Source organism: Aquarana catesbeiana, linkage group LG08 (assembly GCF_042186555.1).
Source record: "Aquarana catesbeiana isolate 2022-GZ linkage group LG08, ASM4218655v1, whole genome shotgun sequence".
Taxonomy (NCBI): domain Eukaryota; kingdom Metazoa; phylum Chordata; class Amphibia; order Anura; family Ranidae; genus Aquarana; species Aquarana catesbeiana.
The window spans coordinates 50,023,759-50,050,104 of NC_133331.1; the positions used below are offsets into that span (position 1 = coordinate 50,023,759).

Consider the following 26,346-nt stretch of genomic DNA (forward strand, 5'->3'; position numbering starts at 1 on the left):
GCCGACACATTGGACTGCACCACTGCTTTGATGTTATGGCTGTCAAATTTTTGGTTCTTGAAGTAGTCTAACAGAGCCCTATAGCGGGTGATTGGGATAGGACGATTTTACAGAGAGAAACTCTGTGGATCGAACGTCTCAATGCTACCACCCCTCCAGGCCTCAACGAGATGATATCTAATAAACTGCTCTTGTAGGTTTTTGCAATTTTTTCCCCCTTTCTCCCCCCTCCTTTCTACTCTATCCCTTTCCTCCCCATTCCCCTCCCCCCCTTCTTATCTTTCTTGTCCTATCCTATCCAAGTCACCCTTATCCCGTGGGTTTCCTTTGTGTACCCCTGTCAATTATTGCAGCAATTCCCCACTGGCCTACTAAACCTCAGGTTACCTGGCCGTCCATACCTGCCCTTGAACTAGGTTAGTAATAGTCAAATTTCCAAAATGTTTTGTTTACAAATAAAGTTCTGTATTATAGATTTTGGATTATTCAGCCCCTCATTGTTTTTTGTAATTAATGTGTCTTTTCTCTGTACTAATGTCATGTATATTTGATGAAATTCATCTGGGTTGTTGCTTTCCCTGCACGCCTAGCCAGTCGCTCCCTGGCTGCTTGTTTTTTCTCCCCAGCGGCAGACATGTGACTCCCCTGGTGAGGATGTTTTTCCTTGTGGGAACTACCCCTCTCTTTCCAGCCCATTTGACATAGACGGGGTGTGCTTACGCAGTAGCGTATTATCTCGCACCTGCACAGTGCGGGTAGCTACACCTGATGACGTCTTCTGGGTTGGGGAGCTCATTTGGTGGGCCTAGGCCCACTGGTGAGCACCACTGGTATTTTTCTCCAGGGGGGTCGTGACCGGCAACCAGGAGGAAAGTAAAACTGGGATCTTTGCCGCCAGTCCTGGATGGGTTTACTCCCTGTCCCTTTTTCTGCATGGACGCTATATTCTTTCTACTTTTACAGACCGTCTGACTCCTATAGGCTTTAGCTTGGCTACAGATAGAGGGATCCCTTACCAGGCGCTTGCTTAATGTGCAATGAACCTTCAGCTTGCAATTATCCACTGGTGATGTAGGATTACGGCATATTCCAGCCACCACCACCTGAGATACCTTATATATGGTCTCGTTGCTTGCCTTCCTTCTTTCTGCCTGCTTTGCCCTTTTCTCTCCCCCCTGAAGTTTTGTATATATTCTTTGAATAGAGCTTTACAGATATCTAACCATGTAGAAATTAATTAAACAATTAAGTGCAGCGCAAAAAAAAAAAAAAAAGAAAACATTAAATGAATAACTGATGGAATCTTTATCAATTAGACCGAAAAAGTTCTTATAATCAGAAACAGAAAATTCTCTTGATTAAACCCCGATCAGCGGCTTGTCAGCAGATAAAAAATGAAATCATAAGGATGCCCTTACCAGATCAGGTGGACCCCTTATTATAGGGGGTCTAAGAAGCATAAAAGGATCGATCACACTCTGCTCTGCTGGATGTCATCTGCAGGAAAGGCAGCTCCGATTTCTCAGGGTCCAGAACCGGCTGTGAGATCCGTTGTTTTATTCCCAGGATTAGGGATGAGCTTCGTGTTCGAGTCGAACCCATGTTCGACTCGAACATCGGCTGTTCGATCGTTCGCCGAATTGCGAACGTTATGGGCCGTTCGCGCTAAATTCGTGTGGCGCGTCACGGCCCATAATTCACTGCGGCATCGCAGTGCATTGCTGGCTGATGATTGGCCAAGCATGCACTATGACCCGCATGCTTGGCCAATCACAGCGCTGTCAGTAGAGAGAGCTGTAATTGGCCAAAGCCAGGGTGGCTTTGGCCAATTACGGCTCAGGGCATTTAGTACACACCCCACACTATATAAGGCCGCCTGCACGGCGGCCCTGTGTAGTGTGTGTTCCGGTGTGCTGAGAGATAGAGAGAGAGAGAGACAGTGTCATTTGATTTGAGTTAGATAGATTAGGCAGAACAGTCAGTCAGTTAGCTGCACTTACAGTGTATTGTGTATATATATGCATCCCAGGTGTTGCATATATATATATACACTGTATTCAGTTTAGCTAGATCCGTTCCTGTTATCTTCTATCTAGACTATTTACATTTAATGCAGTGCGTCCTGCTCACAGTGTTCAGCTAGATCCGTTCCTGTTATCTTCTAGACTATTTACATTTAGTGCAGTGCGTCCTGCTCACAGTGTTCAGCTAGATCCGTTCCTGCTATTTACATTTAGTGCAGTGCGTCCTGCTCACAGTGTTCAGCTAGATCCGTTCCTGTTAAATTCCTACTGACCGGCAGGCTTGTCTGGTTACAGTATATAAAGCTACCTGAAGAAAATTACAGGTGTTCTATTTGATCCTATTAGTACCACGGTCAGGCAGCTAGACTATTTACATTTAGTACAGTGTGTCCTGCTCACAGTGTTCAGCTAGATCCGTTCCTGTTATCTTCCTACTGACAGGCAGGCTTGTCTGGTTACAGTATATAAAGCTACCTGAAGAAAATTACAGGTGTTCTATTTGATCCTATTAGTACCACGGTCAGGCAGCTAGACTATTTACATTTAGTACAGTGCGTCCTGCTCACAGTGTACAGCTAGATCCGTTCCTGTTATCTTCCTACTGACAGGCAGGCTTGTCTGGTTACAGTATATAAAGCTACCTGAAGAAAATTACAGGTGTTCTATTTGATCCTATTAGTACCACGGTCAGGCAGCTAGACTATTTACATTTAGTACAGTGCGTCCTGCTCACAGTGTTCAGCTAGATCCGTTCCTGTTATCTTCCTACTGACAGGCAGGCTTGTCTGGTTACAGTATATAAAGCTACCTGAAGAAAATTACAGGTGTTCTATTTGATCCTATTAGTACCACGGTCAGGCAGCTAGACTATTTACATTTAGTACAGTGCGTCCTGCTCACAGTGTTCAGCTAGATCCGTTCCTGTTATCTTCCTACTGACAGGCAGGCTTGTCTGGTTACAGTATATAAAGCTACTTGAAGAAAATTACAGGTGTTCTATCCCAGCTTAGTGCAGCTACAGGCCATTAGTATGTCTGGAAGGCCAAGAAGGAGAGGCAGACAGTCACAAGCCAATAAGAGAGGGCAAGCAGGCTCTGTGTCTAGTGCTGGTCGTGGAGACGGTGCATCCTCATCAGCACGTGGCCATGGGACACGCTTGGCCTTTTTTTCGGCAGCTGGCCATGTTGAGCCGCAACATGCGGAAGACTTGGTCGAGTGGATGACCAAGCCGTCCTCATCCTCCTCATCCTCTCTCACCCATGCCCAGGGTGCTTTGTCTGGCAAAGCAGCGGCCTCTTCCCTCAGCTCAATGTCATCAGTGACTCCTTCCCTAGCTCCACCATGTCCTCATGAGGATTCCCTCGAACTGTTTGACCACAGTGTTGGGTACATGCTCCAGGAGGATGCCCAGCGTTTGGAAGGCTCTGATGACGATACTGAGCTCGATGAAGGCAGTAACATGAGCGCGGACAGAGGGGGTGCCCAAGAAGGACAGCAATCTGGCAGTCATGCTCCCCCTGCTGCAGCATACTGCCAGGTTTGCTCCAGTGATGAGGAGGGAGGGGATGATGAGGTCACTGACTCAACGTGGGTGCCTGATAGGAGAGAGGAGGAGGAGGAGGAGGAGGAGGAGGAGGAGGAGGAGGAGGAGGCGGCAGCACATCACCAACGAGGCAGGATGCCCTCCAGGGGCCAGCCTAAGGGCAGCACATTGACTGCATCACACCCCAAAGCTCCACATGTGCAGGGCGCTGCAGTCTCTGCGCGTTATTCAAAAAGTTCTTTGGTGTGGGCCTTTTTTGAGACGAGTGCATCAGATCGCACCGCTGCTATTTGCAACATATGTCTCAAGCGTATCTCGCGTGGCCAAAATATCTCCCGCTTGGGTACCACATGCTTGACCAGACATATGTTGACCTGCCATGCAGTTCGTTGGCAAGCGTATCTAAAAGACCCACACCAAAGAACAAAGAGGATCTCTCCTTGCTCCTCATCAGCTGAGATTTCCAACCCCACTAGACCTTCAGTCCTCTCTGAGACCTGCAGTGAGAGGAATGAAGGTGTAGAATTAGGTGTGTCACAGCCAAGTACTTGTGGGCAATCTGCTTTTGGTACACCGACGTCAGATTGTACCAGGCAAATTTCCCTGCCCCAGCTGCTGCACCGCCGAAAGAAGTTTGCTCCCAGCCATCCACATGCCCAGCGGTTGAATGCTAGCTTGGCAAAATTGCTAGCACTTCAACTGCTGCCTTTTCAGTTGGTAGACTCTGCCCCCTTCCGTGAGTTTGTGGAATGTGCGGTTCCTCAGTGGCAGGTACCCAAACGCCACTTTTTCTCACGGAAGGCGATTCCGGCTCTCTACCGGCATGTGGAAGGCAATGTCCATGCCTCGCTGGACAGGGCGGTCAGCGGTAAGGTGCATATTACCGCTGACTCATGGTCCAGCAGGCATGGACAGGGACGTTACCTAAGTTTCACGGCGCATTGGGTGACTCTGCTGGCAGCTGGGAAGGATGCAGGACAAGGTGCAGTAGTGTTGGAGGTTGTTCTGCCACCACGCCTCCAAAATGCTGATTGTGACACACCTCTCTCCTCCACCCCCTCCTCTTCTTCTTCCTCCATGGCCTCTTCCTCGGAACCAGCGGTGCTCCGTAGGCGTTCAAGGGGCTACGCAAGTACGCAGGCCAAAAGATGCCATGCGGTGCTTGAGCTGGTGTGCTTGGGGGACAGGAGCCACACTGGGGCAGAGGTTCTGTCAGCTCTGCAGGGGCAGGTTCAGAGGTGGTTGACGCCACGCCAACTTAAGGCAGGAATGGTGGTTTGCGACAATGGCACCAACCTCCTCTCTGCCCTCCGACAGGGACAAATGACCCATGTGCCCTGTTTGGCTCACGTCCTTAACTTGGTGGTGCAGCGGTTCTTGGGCAGGTACCCGGGCTTACAGGATGTCCTGAGGCAGGCCAGGAAAGTCTGTGTGCATTTCCGCCGGTCATATAATGCCAGTGCTCGGCTGACGGACCTCCAAAAGGAGTTTAACCTGCCCAAGAACCGCCTAATCTGTGACATGCCCACCAGGTGGAACTCAACGTTGGCCATGCTGCAGCGGCTGCACACGCAGCAGAGGGCCATCAATGAGTACCTGTGCGACTATGGCACCAGGACAGGGTCAGGGGAGCTTGGTTTTTTTTCCCCACGCCAGTGGGCCATGATCAGGGATGCATGCACTGTCCTGTCACCATTCGAGGAGGCCACGAGGATGGTGAGCAGTGACAGTGCATGCATCAGTGACACTGTCCCCCTTGTCCACCTGTTGGAGCACACGCTGCGTGGAATAATGGACAGGGCACTTGAGGCAGAACAGAGGCAGGAAGAGGAGGACTTCCTTAGCTCTCAAGGCCCCCTTTATCCAGACAGTGTTCCTGCGTGCCCGCCGATCACACAGGAAGAGGACGAGGAGGAAGAGGAGGAGGAGGAAGATTGTGTCAGTATGGAGGTGGAGCCTGGCACTCAGCATCAGCAGCAGTCTTTAAGGGATCAGTCCCAAGAAACACATGGACTTGTACGTGGCTGGGAGGAGGTGGCTGCGGACCATGTCGTTCTTAGTGACCCAGAGGACTCCGGACCGAATGCCTCAGCAAACCTACGCTGCATGGCCTCCCTGATCCTGCAAAGCCTGCGTAAGGATCCTCGTATTCGTGGTATCAAGGAGAAGGACCAATACTGGCTGGCAACCCTCCTTGATCCACGTTACAAGGGTAAGGTTGCGGACCTTATCTTGCCATCGCAGAGGGAGCAGAGGATGAAACATCTTCGGGAGGCCTTGCAGAAAGGTCTGTGCAACGCGTTCCCAGAGACTGGGAGGTTACAAACTCCTGTTTCTGGACAACGTGTTGCTGAGGCTTCGGTCAGTCAAAGAAGGAGCGGTGGAGAAGGTGGCCGTCTGACCGATGCGTTCAGACAATTTTTTGGTCCGCAGCCCCAAGGTATGATCGGTTCCAGCAACCATCGCCAGCGTCTGTTTTACATGGTGCAGGAATACCTAGGGGCAAGATCAGACTTGGACACCTTTCCCACCGAAAATCCTCTGGGTTACTGGGTCTTGAGGATGGATCACTGGCCAGAGCTTGCACAGTATGCAATTGAGCTACTGGCCTGTCCTGCATCCAGCGTTCTTTCGGAACGCACATTCAGTGCTGCTGGAGGCGTGGTAACCGATCACAAGGTGCGTCTGTCCACCGACTCGGTCGATCGGCTGACCTTCATAAAAATGAATGAGTCTTGGATCACCACCAGCTACCAAGCACCTGATGCTGATGTAACCGAATAATTTTTTTTGAAATCTCAGATCCCTTCAAAGACTGCCTATGCTGATGCTGAGTGACTATCCCTGAGTAATTATCCTCTTCCTCCTCAATCATCACGCTGATAGCTTGTAAGAACATTTTTGGTTCTGGGCGCCACCACCAGTGCCTAAGGCACAATTTTTCAGCCCCTGTTTAACAGGGGCGTGTAATTACAATTTTTGATGTAATACTTTGCAGCAGGGCTCGTTCCTGCATTCCAACTAGAGTGTCTGTGAGGGGTTGCAGTGTTGTGGCACCAGCACCAGTGCCTAAGGCCCAATTTTTCTGCCCCTGTCTAACAGGGGCGTGTAATTACAATTTTTGATGCAATACTTTGCAGCAGGGCTCGTTCCTGCGTTCCAACTAGAGTGTCTGTGAGGGGTTGCAGTGTTGTGGCACCAGCACCAGTGCCTAAGGCCCAATTTTTCTGCCCCTGTCTAACAGGGGCGTGTAATTACAATTTTTGAAGCAATAATTTGCAGCAGGGCTCGTTCCTGCGTTCCAACTAGAGTGTCTGTGAGGGGTTGCAGTGTTGTGGCACCAGCACCAGTGCCTAAGGCCTAATTTTTCAGCTCCTGTTCAACAGGGGCATGTAATTACAATTCTTGATCTAATATTTCACAGCAGGGCCCTGTGAGGGCTTACAGTGTTGTGGCCACAGCAACACCTAAGGCCCAAATTTCTGCTGAGTATATAGGGCAGGACCCTACTTTCAAACATCTAACTTACAAACGACTCCTACTTGCAAACGGAAGGAGACAACAGGAAGTGAGATGAAATCTACCCCTAGGAAGGGAAATTCTCTCCTGTAAGAGTTAATATGGGAAAACAAGTTCTCCTTTCCACTGATGCTTTCCAATCCTTGTTCCACAAAAAAACCCAAATTTTCAAAAAACATTTTTCATTGGGACAAAAAAGTGAGGTGAAATCTTCTGAAGAGGAGGAAAGACAGCAAAACAAATGTCACAGGGGTGATAACCCTTCCCTATGTTTTCCAAAAAGCTTAGAAAAGATTTTTTGGCTGGAGCTAAACACGTTAAAAATGTTCAAAATTACAAACAGATTCTACTTAACAACAAACCTACAGTCCCTGTCTTGTTTGCACCGCCTGTATACTGCTGTTCAGAGTATATAGGGCCTGGTGGCCCCACACCTTTCCTTATTTTAATTTGGGTGCGGGGTTCCCCTTAATATCCATACAAGACCCAAAGGGACTGGTAATGGACTGGGGGGTACCCATGCCGTTTGTCTCACTGATTTTCATCCATATTGCCATGACCCGACATGACATTAAACCTGCAAGCAGTTTTAAATGAGATTTTTTCCTTTAAAAATGACATTTGGTGCAGGGACTGTTCTAAACATGGGAAACACGCGTCACTTTACAGGCATACTATAGACACCCCCCAGGTACGATATTTAAAGGAATATTTCACTTTTTTTTTTTTACTTTAAGCATCATTAAAATCACTGCTCCCGAAAAAACGGCCGTTTTTAAAAGTTTTTTTTGCATTGATACATGTCCCCTGGGGTAGGACCCGGGTCCCCAAACCCTTTTTAGGACAATACCATGCAAATTAGCCTTTAAAATGAGCACTTTTGATTTCGAACGTTCGAGTCCCATAGACGTCAATGGGGTTCTAACGTTCGTGCGAACTTTCGGTCCGTTCGCGGGTTCTGGTGCGAACCGAACCGGGGGGTGTTCGGCTCATCCCTACCCAGGATAAGCGGCAATAATTCCCAATAAAAGGGATAGAAAAGAGATCTAAGGGCAGTCCGTTTGCAATATGTTTCCAAAGTTTATTTAAGCACAAGAATAGGAGCGCTCAGCGGCGCTAGGTAACATGAAATGATGAGACTTTCAAATAGATACTATCTGTCCGTGACAGGACAGCTGTTAGCTTGAGATAGCTGCGGGTGATGACAGCGGTAATGCTCTACCCCCGTACGTGGCGTTACGTCACTGGGGACTTCGTCAGCGAGGCTAACCAGGTAGGTTATGATTTTCTAACCATTAGGTATATATGCACTTCCTCTCCCTCACCACCCATTTCCCTCACCCCCATCTTCCCCCTCCCCCCTTCACATCCTCACCCAACAACTAACCTACCCTACGCTCCAACACCTCCCCCCCCTCTCTCTCTCCCCCTTCTTTATCCCCCCCCAGGCTTCCCTTCCTTTTCCCCCCCCCCCCTTCTTTACAACTCCCCCCTTTTCTGCCTCTTTTTATCTTTCTCTCCTCCCCTTTTTCTCCCCACCTCCTTTCTTTCCCCACCTTTCCCTTTTCTCCCCCCCACCTCCTTCCCCTCCCGGTGCACTATACAATCCCCTTATGGAGAATACTTTACCAACCGTTCTGTATATATGTATTCCTACTCCTATTTAGATTCAATTCTGCATAATCCCCCTTGTCTGTCGCTGGAGGAGCCTTTTGAACGATTGGGCTTTGTACCTGGCAATTAACGTGTTGGTTAAGCAACTTCTCAACATTACCGCTGAGCCCTATCTGAATATATTATGTTTCTGTCATTTTTTGATTATGCGTTCTTGTGTTTTATTTGATTATTTTTTTTATTGATTATTCCTCCTGAAGAAGCGGTCTATGTACCGTGAAACTAGTAGAGGACTGGTTAATCTAGAGAAAAATTCCATCCACAGATATCTCTTGGGGAAACCTCTGAGTATTTGTATACTGTTTTTTGAAACTTTTTAATGTGATCTATGTATCTCTTTTTATATGTAATAAATGATTGAATTTTTATCCAAGATTTATTTTTCTGTGTATCAGTACCGAGATAGTCCACCACAAAAACTTGTGGGTTGGAGTATATGTCTAGTCAGTTTCAGCAACTGTCCTCACGCTCCCATCCCTTTCCTTTCCTCCTATATCATTTTTGGATGATGGATGATGGTTTTTTATGCCTAGGTTTAGGCTTTGTTACTTGAGGCTATACTCAAAAATTTCCCATAGAGATGGATATATCATATGTATTGTAGATTTTTCATATTCTTCCCCTTTTCTTAGCTGAAGTGTGTTACGATCGTCTTGGATGTTTCTCCGATAAATATCCCTGGTCATGGACTCTGCAGAGACTCATCCCCCGCTTACCCTGGTCTCCGGAGAAGATAAATACTCGATTCCTGCTCTACACCCGGGACAACCTCAATAGCTACCAGGTAAGATCTAATGTTTGTGCTTAAAGAAAACTGAACCTGTAAAATTGCTATCCTTTAAAAACAATCAGCAAGGCAGTATATATCTAGAAAGAAATATGTTTGTATAAGGTCCCTGTGACTTTAATTCAGCTGTCCAGCATGACAGTGGAGTTTGGTCATTTGATGACCTCCCACAGCTTGGGCCTAAAAACACTTGTGAAGGATTCTGGGGGCATTTAAAGTGTATCTATTGTCAAAACCTTCTTTTTCTATTGTTCAATAAAGCAGGTAATGGTTAAAACCTGTCATTTTTTTTCCTCTGCTTCCCAGAGGTAAAATGTTCCTTCATTTCCTGGCCCTGACAGGTAAAAGGAAATCCACCGGAAAAACAGCGTGAGGTCCCCCCCCCAATTCATACCAGGCCCTTCTGGTCTGGTATGGATTCTAAGAGGAACCCCACGCCAATATTAAAAAAAAAAAAACTGAATCCATACCAGATCCTTATCTGAGCAGCATGCAGTCCGGCAGGACAGGAGAAGGGAGGGGGGTGAGTGAGCATCACTTTTGGGCAGATGGGGATAAGGGTCTCTTCCCCACAACCATGGGCTGTGGTTGTGGGGGTCTGCGGGAAGGAATTTTTCATTTTTATTATTTCACTTAAAGTAGGAACCACCCACTTTGAATGAAACAATAAAAATGAAAAATTCCTTTAACCACTTAAGGACCGCCTAACGCCGATTTACGTCGGCAAGGCGGCACGGGCAGGCAAAATCACGTACATGTACGTGATTTGCCTCTCGCGGGTGGGGGGTCCGATCGGACCCCCCCCCGGTGCCCGAAGCGGTCCCGTTCTGTTCCCCGGCGATCCGAGATGAGGGGGAGGCCATCCGTTCGTGGCCCCCCCCTCGCGATCGCCGCCGGCCAATGGGAACACTCCTTTGCTGCTGTATGCTAAACAGCAGCAAAGGAAATGATGTCATCTCCCCTCGGCTCGGTATTTTCCGTTCCAGCGCCGAGGGGAGAAGACATCAATGTGAGTGAAAACACACTACACAACACAGTAGAACATGCCAGGCATACAAAACACCCCGATCCCCCCCCCGATCGCCCCCCGATCCCCCCCCAATCACCCCCCCCCCCCCTGTCACAAACTGACACCAGCAGGTTTTTTTTTTTTTTTTTTTTTTTTTTTTCTGATTACTGCATAGTGTCAGTTTGTGACAGTTACAGTGTTGGGACAGTGAGTATTACCCCCCTTTAGGTCTAGGGTACCCCCCTAACCCCCCCTAATAAAGTTTTAACCCCTTGATCACCCCCTGTCACCAGTGTCGCTAAGCGATCATTTTTCTGATCGCTGTATTAGTGTCGCTGGTGACGCTAGTTAGTGAGGTAAATATTTAGGTTCGCCGTCAGCGTTTTATAGTGACAGGGACCCCCATATACTACCTAATAAATGTTTTAACCCCTTGATTGCCCCCTAGTTAACCCTTTCACCACTGATCACCGTATAACCGTTACGGGTGACGCAGGTTAGTTCGTTTATTTTTTATAGTGTCAGGGCACCCGCCGTTTATTACCTAATAAAGGTTTAGCCCCCTGATCGCCCGGCGGTGATATGCGTCGCCCCAGGCAGCGTCAGATTAGCGCCAGTACCGCTAACACCCACGCACGCAGCATGCGCCTCCCTTAGTGGTATAGTATCTGAACGGATCAATATCTGATCTGATCAGATCTATACTAGCGTCCCCAGCAGTTTAGGGTTCCCAAAAACACAGTGTTAGCGGGATCAGCCCAGATACCCGCTAGCACCTGCGTTTTGCCCCTCCGCCCAGCCCACCCAAGTGCAGTATCGATCGATCACTGTCACTTACAAAACACTAAACGCATAACTGCAGCGTTCACAGAGTCAGGCCTGATCCCTGCGATCGCTAACAGTTTTTTTGGTAGCATTTTGGTGAACTGGCAAGCAAGCACCAGGCAGCGTCAGGTTAGCGCCAGTACCGCTAACACCCACGCACGCACCGTACACCTCCCTTAGTGGTATAGTATCTGATCGGATCAATATCTGATCCGATCAGATCTATACTAGCGTCCCCAGCAGTTTAGGGTTCCCAAAAACGCAGTGTTAGTGGGATCAGCCCAGATACCTGCTAGCACCTGCGTTGTGCCCCTCCGCCCGGCCCAGCCCAGCCCACCCAAGTGCAGTATCGATCGATCACTGACACTTACAAGGCACTAAACGCATAACTGCAGCGTTCGCAGAGTCAGGCCTGATCCCTGCGATCGCTAACAGTTTTTTTGGTAGCATTTTGGTGAACTAGCAAGCACCGGCCCCAGGCAGCGTCAGGTTAGCGCCAGTACCACTAACACCCACGCACGCAGCATACGCCTCCTTTAGTGGTATAGTATCTGAACGGATCAATATCTGATCCGATCAGATCAGATCTATACTAGCGTCCCCAGCAGTTTAGGGTTCCCAAAAACGCAGTGTTAGCGGGATCAGCCCAGATACCTGCTAGCACCTGCGTTTTGCCCCTCCGCCCGGCCCAGTCCAGCCCACCCAAGTGCAGTATCGATCGATCACTGTCACTTACAAAACACTAAACGCATAACTGCAGCGTTCGCAGAGTCAGGCCTGATCCCTGCGATCGCTAACAGTTTTTTTGGAAGCTTTTTATTGAACTGGCAAGCACCAGCGGCCTAGTACACCCCGGTCGTAGTCAAACCAGCACTGCAGTAACACTTGGTGACGTGGCGAGTCCCATAAGTGCAGTTCAAGCTGGTGAGGTGACAAGCACAAGTAGTGTCCCGCTGCCACCAAGAAGACAAACACAGGCCCGTCGTGCCCATAGTGCCCTTCCTGCTGCATTCGCCAATCCTAATTGGGAACCCACCACTTCTGCAGCGCCCGTACTTCCCCCATTCACATCCCCCAACGAAATGCAGTCGGCTGCATGAGAGGCATTTTTATGTGCTCCCGAGTACCCCTACCCAACGAACCCCCCCCAAAAAGATGTTGTGTCTGCAGCAAACGCGGATATAGGCGTGACACCCGCTATTATTGTCCCTCCTGTCCTGACAATCCTGGTCTTTGCATTGGTGAATGTTTTGAACGCTACCATACACTAGTTGAGTATTAGCGTAGGGTACAGCATTGCACAGACTAGGCACACTTTCACAGGGTCTCCCAAGATGCCATCGCATTTTGAGAGACCCGAACCTGGAACCGGTTACAGTTATAAAAGTTAGTTACAAAAAAAGTGTAAAAAAAAAAAAAATATATATAAAATAAAAAAAAATAGTTGTCGTTTTATTGTTCTCTCTCTCTCTATTCTCTCTCTCTATTGTTCTGCTCTTTTTTTACTGTATTCTATTCTGCAATGTTTTATTGTTATTGTTATTGTTATTATGTTTTATCATGTTTGTTTTTCAGGTATGTAATTATTTATACTTTATTGTTTACTGTGCTTTATTGTTAACCATTTTTTTGTCTTCAGGTACGCCATTCACAACTTTGAGTGGTTATACCAGAATGATGCCTGCAGGTTTAGGTATCATCTTGGTATCATTCTTTTCAGCCAGCGGTCGGCTTTCATGTAAAAGCAATCCTAGCGGCTAATTAGCCTCTAGACTGCCTTTACAAGCCGTGGGAGGGAATGCCCCCCCCCCCCACCGTCTTCCGTGTTTTTCTCTGGCTCTCCTGTCTCAACAGGGAACCTGAGAATGCAGCCGGTGATTCAGCCAGCTGACCATAGAGCTGATCAGAGACAAGAGTGGCTCCAAACATCTCTATGGCCTAAGAAACCGGAAGCTACGAGCATTTTATGACTTAGATTTCGCCGGATGTAAATAGCGCCATTGGGAAATTGGGGAAGCATTTTATCACACTGATCTTGGTGTGGTCAGATGCTTTGAGGGCAGAGGAGAGATCTAGGGTCTAATAGACCCCAATTTTTTCAAAAAAGAGTACCTGTCACTACCTATTGCTATCATAGGGGATATTTACATTCCCCGAGATAACAATAAAAATGATTTAAAAAAAAAAAAAATGAAAGGAACAGTTTAAAAATAAGATAAAAAAGCAAAAAAATAATAAAGAAAAAAAAAAAAAAAAAAAAAAGCACCCCTGTCGCCCCCTGCTCTTGCGCTAAGGCGAACGCAAGCGGCGGTCTGTCGTCAAACGTAAACAGCAATTGCACCATGCATGTGAGGTATCGCCGCGAAGGTCAGATCGAGGGCAGTAATTTTTGCAGTAGACCTCCTCTGTAGATCTAAAGTGGTAACCTGTAAAGGCTTTTAAAGGCTTTTAAAAATGTATTTATTTTGTTGCCACTGCACGTTTGTGCGCAATTGTAAAGCATGTCATGTTTGGTATCCATGTACTCGGTCTAAGATCATCTTTTTTATTTCATCAAACATTTGGGCAATATAGTGTGTTTTAGTGCATTAAAATTTAAAAAAGTGTGTTTTTTCCCCAAAAAATGCGTTTGAAAAATCGCTGCGCAAATACTGTGTGAAAAAAAAAAATGAAACACCCACCATTTTAATCTGTAGGGCATTTGCTTTAAAAAAATATATAATGTTTGGGGGTTCAAAGTAATTTTCTTGCAAAAAAAAAAAAACTTTTTCATGTAAAAAATAAGTGTCAGAAAGGGCTTTGTCTTCAAGTGGTTAGAAGAGTGGGTGATGTGTGACATAAGCTTCTAAATGTTGTGCATAAAATGCCAGGACAGTTCAAAACCCCCCCAAATGACCCCATTTTGGAAAGTAGACACCCCAAGCTATTTGCTGAGAGGCATGTCGAGTCCATGGAATATTTTATATTGCGACACAAGTTGCGGGAAAGAGACAAATTTTTTTTTTTTTTTTTTTTTTTTTGCACAAAGTTGTCACTAAATGATATATTGCTCAAACATGCCATGGGAATATGTGAAATTACACCCCAAAATACATTCTGCTGCTTCTCCTGAGTACGGGGATACCATATGTGTGAGACTTTTTGGGAGCCTAGCCGTGTACGGGACCCCGAAAACCAAGCACTGCCTTCAGGCTTTCTAAGGGGCGTGAATTTTTGATTTCACTCTTCACTGCCTATCACAGTTTCGGAGGCCATGGAATGCCCAGGTGGCACAAAACCCCCCCAAATGACCCCATTTTGGAAAGTAGACACCCCAAGCTATTTGCTGAGAGGTATAGTGAGTATTTTGCAGACCTCACTTTTTGTCACAAAGTTTTGAAATTTGAAAAAAGAAAAAAAAAAAAAGTTTTTTCTTGTCTTTCTTCATTTTCAAAAACAAATGAGAGCTGCAAAATACTCACCATGCCTCTCAGCAAATAGCTTGGGGTGTCTACTTTCCAAAATGGGGTCATTTGGGGGGGGTTTGTGCCACCTGGGCATTCCATGGCCTCCGAAACGGTGTTAGGCAGTGAAGAGTAAAATCAAAAATTCACGCCCTTAAAAACGCTGAAGGCGGTGATTGGTTTTCGGGGCCCCGTACGCGGCTAGGCTCCCAAAAAGTCCCACACATGTGGTATCCCCATACTCAGGAGAAGCAGCTAAATGTATTTTGGGGTGCAATTCCACATAGGCCCATGGCCTGTGTGAGCAATATATCATTTAGTGGCAACTTTGTGCAAAAAAAAAAAAAAAAAAAAAAAAAAGTGTCACTTTCCCGCAACTTGTGTCAAAATATAAAATATTCCATGGACTCAATATGCCTCTCAGCAAATAGCTTGGGGTGTCTACTTTCCAAAATGGGGTCATTTGGGGGGGGGTTGTGCCACCTGGGCATTCCATGGCCTCCGAAACTGTGATAGGCAGTGAAGAGTGAAATCAAAAAGTTACACCCTTAGAAATCCTGAAGGCGGTGATTGGTTTTCGGGGTCCCATACGCGGCTAGGCTCCCAAAAAGTCCCACACATGTGGTATCCCCGTACTCAGGAGAAGTAGCTGAATATATTTTGGGGTGCAATTCCACATAGGCCCATGGCCTGTGTGAGCAATATATCATTTAGTGACAACTTTTTGTAAATATTTTTTTTTTTTTTTTTTTTTGTCATTATTCAATCACTTGGGACAAAAAAAATAAATATTCAATGGGTTCAACATGCCTATCAGCAATTTCCTTGGGGTGTCTACTTTCCAAAATGGGGTCATTTGGGGGGGTTTTGTACTGCCCTGCCATTTTAGCACCTCAAGAAATGACATAGGCAGTCATAAACTAAAAGCTGTGTAAATTCCAGAAAATGTACCCTAGTTTGTAGACGCTATAACTTTTGCGCAAACCAATAAATATACGCTTATTGACATTTTTTTTACCAAAGACATGTGGCCGAATACATTTTGGCCTAAATGTATGACTAAAATTGAGTTTATTGGATTTTTTTTATAACAAAAAGTAGAAAATATCATTTTTTTTCAAAATTTTCGGTCTTTTTCCGTTTATAGCGCAAAAAATAAAAACTGCAGAAGTGATCAAATACCATCAAAAGAAAGCTCTATTTGTGGGAAGAAAAGGACGCAAATTTCGTTTGGGTACAGCATTGCATAACCGCGCAATTAGCAGTTAAAGCGACGCAGTGCCAAATTGGAAAAAGACCTCTGGTCCTTAGGCAGCATAATGGTCCGGGGCTCAAGTGGTTAAATATAGTGCCCGGGTCCCCTTAGTCTGCCTGTAAAGTGGCACATCTGTATAGAAAATGCTGGAGCAAAAATTACATTTGTAAAGAAAGATGGGGACAAGGGCCTCTTCCTGACAACCCTGGGGACAGGGGGCTTATGGGAATCTGGAAGCTCCCTTTAACAATTGCACCCCTACTCATTCACCAAAAAAAAAGTGTCAAAAACAAAGATAAACAGTTGGCGGTTTTTAACAAGTCATTTATTTAACCACTTGCTTACTGGGGACTTAAACCCCCTTCCTGCCCAGACCAACGTTCAGCTTTCAGCACTGTCACTCTTTGAATGACAATTGCGCGGTCATGCTACGATGTACCCAAATGAAATCTTTATAATTTTTTTCACACAAATAGAGCTTTCTTTTGGTGGTATTTAATTGCTGCTGGGTTTTTAATTTTTTTCTAAATAAAATGCAAAAGAACCGAAAAATTTTGGAAAAAAAAAACTGTTTCATAGTTTGTTCTAAAATTTTGAAAACAGGTAATATTTCTCCTTCACTGATGTGCACTGATGAGGTGGCACTGATGGGCACTGATAGGTGGCACTGATGGGGACTGATAGGCGCTGACTGCGTGAGGGAAAAAAAATACAGATTGCCGATCTTCTGTTTACATCATGTGATCAGCCGTCATTGGCTGACAGCTGATCACGTGGTAAGGGGCTGAGATCGATCCCTTACTCTGATCTGTGATAAGCCGAGTCTCATAGACTCGGTTGCAGACAGCGCTTGCTCAGGAGGACGTCCATGGACGCAAATAATAACAAAATTAAACTGCACTTATGATATAATAAATCAAAATTAAAATGAAAGCTGCACCACTAATGTGAGATATTTTCACAAGAGAAGATTCATAAATAAACTGTGTCTAAAGTCAAAATAATCAAGTGTCAATTTCATGACACAAACGAAGAGTCCCAAAAATAGTGAAACAGGTGAAATATTTCTTGTGTTCCAAAATCCCTCCACCTTGTGAATTCACCACCACCACATATATACAGTAGATGTGCTCTTACCAGAGAGCATAGACCCATATTACGGGGGGTCAAAGTAAGATCATGTATCTCATTTTTCCCAATCCACTATTATATCCAGCAAAGAGAAGGTAATGGGAGCTCTAGACCGTCCATAGACATACCAACCGTACCAAGATAAAAATCAGCATGAATCAAATCCAGTATACAAAATGACGATCGCTAGCATTTCCAGGTAAATGTGATGACGTGGATTTGTAACTCCGCCTGACCAGTTTTGTCACTAGAAGACTTCTTCCGGGGCATGAGTGTTACATCCCGTCATCGCTATATATAACCATTACAACTGACCAAGCCTTCTTCTCACTTCCCAACTTGTGCGGTCCAGCACGCAAGCCAAGCCTCATCACCGCAATCAAGAGACATTGCACGTTTTGCCCTTGCGTCCTGCTAGGACAGAAGAGATGGACAAGAGGCCCCAGTTGAAAGAATTCGGCCAAATCCGGTTACATAGTTACCACCCTATAGCGCAAATGTATCTAAAAACCTTATTTAGGAAGTGAAATCAGGCTCTCTCAGTACCATAATACAGATATCATTAATACAAAAACTGGAGAATACAATAACAATAACAAAATTGATTAAAACAGGAATAAAAAATAATATAAATGCAGGTTTAAGAATTATCTAAAAAACAATTCACATCCCAATCAACGTTTAACCCATGTGGGGTATAACTTTTAAGAAGATAGATCCACTTGGTTTCGATCTTAGATAATTCTCTTACTTTGAGTCACCCTCTCCAATGGGAGACAAAATAGTCTATTCCCATGAAGAGGGTCCCCGCTGGTTCCCTACCATACACAAGAACATAGTGTCAAGAGACACTATGATTCTTGTATCCCTTTCGGATATTGGCTATATGTTCATTAACTCTGACATTCAGTGCGTGAGTGGTACGGCCCACATATTGTAACCCATACGAGCACTGGAGTAGTACTATAGGTGATAATGGGTCTCACAGTATATGTTTTTAAAGTGACGCTAGAGAAAAATTCTAGCATTTTTTTGGGTTTACATTTAATAAGATTACACACCTGGCATCTCCCACATTTATGATACCCAGTAAGATTGTGGAAGAAGGAGGGTCTAGAAGGGGGGAGGGGTCAAAGATATTTTGTGAAACTTTATTTTTCAAAGAAGGGACACCTCTATAAATAACTTGAGGTTTTGGTAAAAGCAGGGGGCCAAGAATCCTGTCATTTTGTAGAATATGCCAATATTTTTGCATTATGCGTTTAATGGCAAGATGCTGTGTAGAAAACAAAGTAATAAGGGAAAATATGACTGAGTTACCACCCTCATTAATAGATCCCTCCGTTCTAGCTCTCAGCAATAGATCCCTATCGATATTTCTAACTTGATTCAGTGTAGTATTCAAAGTAGGAAGATCATAGCCTTTCTCCAGAAATCTTTGAGTTAATACCCCAGTCTGGTTATCAAAAACCCATAATTGGTGCAATTCTGTCTGATTTGAAGGAACTGCCCCTTTGGAATCCGATTCAGCCAAGGCTGATGGTGACAGCTGTCCCTCAAAATATATGCATTTCAATCTGTGGACTTAAGGAACGTAGAGGTGACCAAGCGGCCCTCCTGCACTCTGATGGTGAGATCCAAAAAATATATCTCCTTTTGGCTCATCTCATAGTTGAGTCTAGTACCTCTATTGTTCTGGTTCAATGTTTCCATAAAGCCCACCAGAGAGGTGGGGTCTCCCTTCAATAGCAGGAGGATGTCATCTATATATCATGGCCACCTGGCTAATTCAGGCCTTTGTTGGACGTAGATCACATCCTCCTCCCATTTGGCCATAAATAAATTAGCCACACTATGGGCATGCTTAGCCCCCATCGCCACACTTCTGTTTTGCAGGTAAACCCCCCCAACCAGAAGTAATTATGTGTAGCTGCAAATTTTAAAAGGTCCACAATAATTTCTCTCTGGATTGAGATGGAGGAACAGGCAGTCCGTGGGAAGCAGTTGACGAGGCCAGAGGTTTTTTTTTTGGTTCTGCAGCACAGTAAGTGGCATGAGATGGATCTACATCGGGGTAAAAGTTTTTATTTTTTAATAAAGGAATTATCAAAACATGTTTACTGTCTCTATTCACTTTTTACACATTTTTGTCAAATGGGTAGGGCATGTTGAGGACATGTGGCCTGGTATGGATTGAGGGGGATTTCACGCTTTTTTTAATTTATTTTTTATTTCTGGTATTGTTTAGCTTACATTTGAGGTGTCAGTGGGGAAGCCCGCTGACAGCTGATGAGTCATCAGTTGTTAAGGAAGCTGCGGCCGCCTTCCTGGCACGCTGCTTAACAACCAGCTATACTTCACACAGATAACTTTCTGGATTTACCAACACTTTCTGTCTGGTGACACCAGGGCAAATAGAGAGGGTGGGTCCTCAGAGAGGGCACAGAGAAGAAATAGATATTTGTCAGGGGTATTTGACAGGGGGTCCAACTTTTTCACACTCAATTCAATCGTTTTAGCTTTAAATACACTTTCAGTGTAGTTCAAACGCTAATACAAATTGTGCTCCTTGTATAGGTCTTGTATTTAATTATTATCCATGCTTTCCTCTGCAGGAAATCAGTGCCATCCAATACAAGACGATTGAAGAGTCCAATTTCAAAACTTTTCGGAAGACACGATTTATTATTCACGGGTTTCTGGACAATGGCGAGAAGAGTTGGATGATCCAGATGTGCCAGGTCTGTAGATACATCTCTACAATGTCTTTTCTGGATGTCACTCCAACATATTCTGCTGGATGTCACTCCACTATATTCTGCTGGAAGGCACTCCACCATTTTTTACTAGCTGTCACTCCACCATGTTCTGTTGGATGTCAATCTACCATATTTTTTTGGATGACACTCCACAATGTTCTGCTGGATGTCAATCCACTATTTTCTGCTGGATATTACTCTACCATGCTGTGGATCGGATGTCAATCCACTATGTCCTGTTGGATACCACTGCAATATATTCTGCTGGATGTCATTCACCAGGCCCTGCTGGGTGTCATTCCACCATGTTTTTCTGGATATCACTCAATCATGTTCTGTTAGATGTCATTCCACCATGTTCTGCCGGATGTCACTCCAATATGTTCTGCTGGATGTCATTCACCATGTTCTGCTGGTATGATTCAGAGAATGTAACTCTGAGAGTCTGAATTACATGCTCTGGTCTCACTAAACCCTGACAGTGGGCAGGAGATTAGGGGTGTTTCAGGGTCTAGTGGCTTCTATGTCTTAGACTTTTTTGGCTCTCCTGTTCCTCTCTAACTTACTAAATGTTGTTTTGCATCACCAATGGCACCATAATCTGTAACCATTCTGCTTCCAGGCCATGCTAAAAGTTGAGGACGTGAACTGTATCTGCGTAGATTGGCGCCGTGGCTCTCTGACGTTCTACACTCAAGCTTCAAACAATATCCGTGTTGTGGGGGCTGAGGTGGCTTTTTTCACGAAAATTCTCCAGGTAGCAAACATTACCTCTTTTTAATTCTTAGATTCTGCATGCCAATATAAAAATACTTTAGCTATCAAAGAAAAATAACAAAGCAAAACTATCAGTTTGTTTGTTAGAACTTGTCTTCTATCTTTTCACCGATATATCACAATAGGTGGCATAGCGCTGCTGGCCCTCTGTATTTTATAATTGTATTTTATAAAGAAAACCTGTGGTGTGAGAACTAATAAGCTTCAATTCCTGACCTGCTACCCAAAATGCTAGTTTCCTGGCTGTAATGTTCTCCAAGTCAGTGGCACAGAACAAACAGGTCAGGGAAATCAAAGTAAGGTCAGAACACCTGCATGATTATTCCAAGTCAGAAAGTACCTAAGCCATTGGAACTGACAGCTATGCAACTAGCATTTTCAGTAGAGACCAGCAACAGCAGCATACACACTGTCCTACTACAGGTCTCCTTTGGCAGGTAAAACAGTTTCCAAATACGTAGTTCATATGTGTATTTAGCTGTTTGGTTGGAGTTAAGATTTAAGAAAATTATTTGCTAAAATTTGTATGTTTTGTGCTTTCTTTACAAGGATGTTTTTGACTATTCTCCATCTAATGTCCACATTATTGGGCACAGTCTGGGGGCACATGCAGCGGGTGAAGCTGGGAAGAACCACCCTGGAATTGGCAGAATAACCGGTGAGTTCCTTCAAATGGAGACTTACAGCACACCTAAGTTCTTTCTTCTAAAACTTATTGCAACTTTTTACTCTAGAGGAACCCATAAAATAAATTTAAAGGTCTCGGGCAACCCTTACTAAAGCAACATAGTGCAAAGTAATAGTGACGTGCCTCATATAAAGCAAAAAAACTTAAAACAAAATTATTCCAATAAAGTCCAAATAAAATTACAATATAATGTCCAATGGTAGTGAACAAGTGTCAATCAGTAACACCAATGTTGGTGTAACAGATCTACATAAATGTGCTTCAGTGATCTCCCACCACCAACTGAATTTCAAACTCACCGGAGTGAGTAGCTGCCATCACAGCAGCAAAAAACACCCAAAGCTGTGTGTTGATCCAGCAAAGAATGTAACGGCATAGGGTCTCCAAGGACCTCTCCTTATTAAACATTAAACTGCAGATAAATGAAGCTCACCGAGAGCCAAATTCATACAGCAGATCAGTGGTGGCCCGTCCAGTAGGGGTGCCTGTGCGCCACCCCCTCTATCCATGGCTGTCACCCCCTATTCTTGTTCTATGATCCACGGCTGCCACCCCCTATTCATGCTTTATAATACACTGCATGAATAGGGGGTGACCCCCTATTCATGCATCCTGCCCCTTTCAGAACATCGGGTGCATGAATTACAGCGGCTGGGGTGTTTTTTTGAAGCACCTGATTAGAGCCAGAGGCTCTAATAGGCTTCAAAATAGGATAGGCTCATGGTGCAGAGCGTGGCGCCACAAGCTCACCCAGGTGTTACAACAGCAAATGAATATTCGCTATTGAAACACTGATCCTCAATTCAGGAAATAAGAAGTGGCCCGTTTTCCGATTGGCTGAAAAGAGAAGAATCCCAATTGGCAGCCAAGGAGGAGGGAGGAAACGGAAGCTGTCGCGATGCTCGTGGAGAGCAGGGGAAGGGGTGGCTGCTGCCGAGCAGGGGAAGGAAAAGCCGCCGCTGAGCAAGGGAAGCCACAGGTGAAGCCCAGCAGAAGTGGATGGGGTAAGTGCTCCAGACCCGACCGGTCAGGGGGGTGGTGGTACTGTTTGCCGCCCCCCCCCCCCAGAAAAAATTACCACCGGCCGCCACTGCAAAACAGATAGAGGACAGTAAAATGAGAATAACTCACATCTGAATGCTGCTGTCTACCCAGAATTAAACAGTGATGTGAAGTCAGCACCAAAATCTCTTTCTCACAGTAAACTCATTGGTGGTCAATGGAAAGAATTGCCCATTACATTGGCAATGAGTAGGATAAGTACAACCCTTAAAGTGGTGGTCAGAATTCCACTTTTACAGACAGTTCTGTAAAAAAGATGATTAAAAAAGATCACTGGTGTCATGCTACTGGCTCTGCCAAGTGGTGTTGGCCCTGGAACTATGTAGGCACCATCAAATGGGAAGTCATAGCTCATGAAAACTTCTAGCAACCTCTGAAAAATGGTTGTTATAAACGGTCATATCAAATCTGTTACTTGATTTTACCCTTATGCACACACGGGCGGACTTTTCAACCATACTGGTCTGACGGACCGAACAACATCAACATCACCCGGTGACCCCGCCCCCTTATGACGTCACAGCCCCAGCATTCACTGGGACTCTGATGTCATAAGGGGGCGGGGTCACCGCCTATATAAGTCATTGCGGAGCACTCACACACCATTACAGTGGGAGAGAGCGTCGTGTCAACATCGGAAGAAAAGAATAGGGAAGAAGATGACCCAGAAGTCCAGGCCACCGCTAGCAAAAGAGCGGCAGAAGATAGCGGAGGAGCCTGCAGAAGAACCGGACACCGGGAGTAGAGGTCGATCACCAGCAGAAGAGGCCGGAGAGTGGGAGAAGAACCGGACACCCCGGGAGAAGAGGCTGGAGACAGCGGCGAAGTCAGAAGAAGACCCCCGAAGTCGGAAGAAGACCCCCGGAGCTGCCTAATAAATTACTTAAAAAACCTCTGTAGTGTGTTTTTTTATTGACACTTTTTTTCCTAGGTGAATGGGTAGGGGTACGATGTACCCCATACACATTCACATAGGGTGGGGGGGCGGGATCTGGGGGCCCCCTTATTGAAGGGGGCTCCTGGATTCCGATAAGCTCCCGGGCCGCAGACCTCAACAACCAATGGCCAGGGTTGTCGGGAAGAGGCCCTTGTCCTCATCAACATGGGGACTAGGTGCTTTGGGGGAGGGGGGGGTCGCAGGGCCCCCCCCTCCCCCAAAGCACCCACCCTATGTTGAGGGCATGCGGCCTGGTACGGTTCAGAAGGGGGGGTGCTCGCTCGTCCCCACCCTCTTTCCTGACTAGCCGGGCTGCGTGCTCAGATAGGGGTCTGGTATGGATTTTGGGGGGACCCCACACCATGTTTTTGGAGTAGGGGGTTCCCCTTAAAATCCATACCAGACCTAAGGGCCAGATTTTCACCACAACGGGACTCGCAAGGCGTCAATTTCGCCGATAAAAGCGGCGAGATTGACTTCCTTTTCTAGTTCCGTCGTACCCGAGTCACGTTCAAAATGAACGGACTTGTTCGTGTGTGGGCAAGTCCGTTCATTTGGAAAGTCCGCCGTAACTCCGTCGGGAACTAGGTCCGCCAGAAAGTCCGGTCGTGCGTAGGCAAGTCCATCTGTAGTCCGGTCGTGTGTAGGCAAGTCCGTTCGTAAAAAAAGTCCGTCGGAAGTCTGTCAAAAGTCTGCCGGAAAGTCCGTCGGACCAGTGTCAAAAGTCTGCCTGTGTGTACGCTGCATAACAGGTCATTTTTAGAGGCAAGTTTTTGTACATCTACTTAGTCCAAGCAGTGCTGATACACAGAGGCATCTATGTATCAGAACTGCTTGGACCAAGTAGAAGGAGACAGGCCACTAAAATATTTTCCTTAAAAGTTAACTGTTATAATTAAAAAACATATAATTTCCAGTACTCAACTGTGGTCACAAGTGCACTAATATGCTATAATCATTTTAAGTGTGCAATAAACATGTAGCACTACCCCCCCCAGGAGCCGCTGGATTTTGACTCCCCCTATTCCTGCACAGCCAGGCAACACACATTTCCAATTCTCATCCAGACACAAGAAATCCATCCATGGGCTTGTTTTTGTTGTTTTATCGGGGAAAAACAACTTAGACAGGGTATAGGGATTATGGGATGCCCAACTTGACATGAAAAAAAACAGTTCATAGTCGCAATCTCTATGAATCAATGGCAGGGTTCTTTACAAACCAGGAGCTCTCAGTCCCCTTTAGTGAAAAAGTGCAAAGTTCCAAACTGTATGCTGAAGTATCATGTCTCCTCAGTAGAACCTCAGACAGTTCTTACACTCGCCGATACTACCAGCCCACCTGGCTGCCTTGACTACCAGACCACCTAGGATTATGATTAAGCTCAACGCTGTCTCTAAGAAAGTATGCTACGTCTGGCATTCTTTTCCTTTTGTACTCCTCTGGGTGTGCTAAGGGAATTACCCTATCCCTTGATTCCTGCTGCACTGGGCAAGAATTCTGTTCAGGCCTCCTACTGTCCAGATCCTCCTATGCCAGTCAGGATGTCTTCTGCACAAGACCCAAAGGTAACAGAGATTCCTTTCTTAGGCTTCCTCTTCTTCCTTTCCTCAGCTCCACGACAGCAACCTCGGCACTCCATCTTCCACCCGACTCCCTTGCTGACCACGCTCAAAATATAAGGGCTGATCTAGCCATCCTGCCAGTGCCTTCTACCTAGAGACTGGCCAGATTCCCTCAAGTAAACAGATCAGGACTGCCTACCCTCTGCCCACTAACTTCCAGAAGCTTCTCCAAGCTTCTGGAACCAGAGGGAGGTACCAGAGACATGCCCTGTAGAGCCCTCTAGCATGACCTAGAGTAATTCGACCCAATTACAGACTCATACAGACAACTACCATGAGTCACAAAAATATATTTACCCATCAACCCCTGTAAGCCTCCACACTGAGGTCTAATCTGTGGAAAAACCCTGAAGCACACTCTGTCTTTAACCTTTTTTTTAGCTTTATCTGTCTGTACCTCATCTCTAGGTTCTTATTTTATTTCTCTTTCCTCCCAAGCTCTTCTTACTTGGCCATCCTTCTTTTTTGGAAGAAAGGGCTTTAAGGCATAGAGCCTTGGGACTTTTAAGGTGTCAATATTCAGAAATCTAATCCAAGTGGAGATTTGAATAAAAGAGAAATTTTATTACAATTATTTAAAAAGCCTACATTAAGGCCAAACGCATTACAAAAGTTTCCAAAAAATATTTAAAAAATACAACAACAATTCATGATGCAGATACCACTTATTTTCTTAACATGTTTCGCTCTGTGGAGCTTCTTCAGGAGACTGTGTGGTACCATTAATAAAACTGAAATATTACATAGAAAGAGAAAGAAAGTAAATAAATGAGTATAAATATAAGATAGTAGTTAAGCAAATATTTATCGTAAGGAGGAATCCAATATGCATTAAACGCCATATTGTAGATATTATAGAATATTGCATCTGTATGATATATGTCAGTTATACATATTGATTCAATATTTAGTTTATAAATTAAATCATAGCAAAAATTGTGAACCTTACCTAAAAAATAAATACGTATCGAAAGATTACGCTTGTAACTGTGAAACACCCGATGAATGACACCCTTTTTTTATTGACACTTTTTTTCCTAGGTGAATGGGTAGGGGTACGATGTACCCCATACACATTCACATAGGGTGGGGGGCCGGGATCTGGGGGCCCCCTTATTAAAGGGGGCTCCTGGATTCCGATAAGCTCCCGGGCCGCAGACCCCAACAACCAAATAAGTGGTATCTGCATCATGAATTGTTGTTGTATTTTTTAAATATTTTTTGGAAACTTTTGTAATGCGTTTGGCCTTAATGTAGGCTTTTTAAATAATTGTAATAAAATTTCTTT

The 26,346-nt window shown here is 45.4% G+C and overlaps 1 protein-coding gene across 1 annotated transcript in view; it reads left to right on the forward strand.

Annotated features, from left to right (window-relative positions):
• LOC141105744 (pancreatic lipase-related protein 2-like) overlaps positions 1–26,346 on the forward strand; it is a 165,537-nt gene that overhangs the window by 58,947 nt on the left and 80,244 nt on the right. The window contains exons 3-6 of the mRNA XM_073595825.1: positions 9,393–9,544; positions 19,826–19,951; positions 20,592–20,726; positions 21,296–21,404. Coding sequence (XP_073451926.1) covers positions 9,393–9,544; positions 19,826–19,951; positions 20,592–20,726; positions 21,296–21,404 — 522 coding nt within the window. The remainder of the gene's footprint in view (positions 1–9,392; positions 9,545–19,825; positions 19,952–20,591; positions 20,727–21,295; positions 21,405–26,346) is intronic.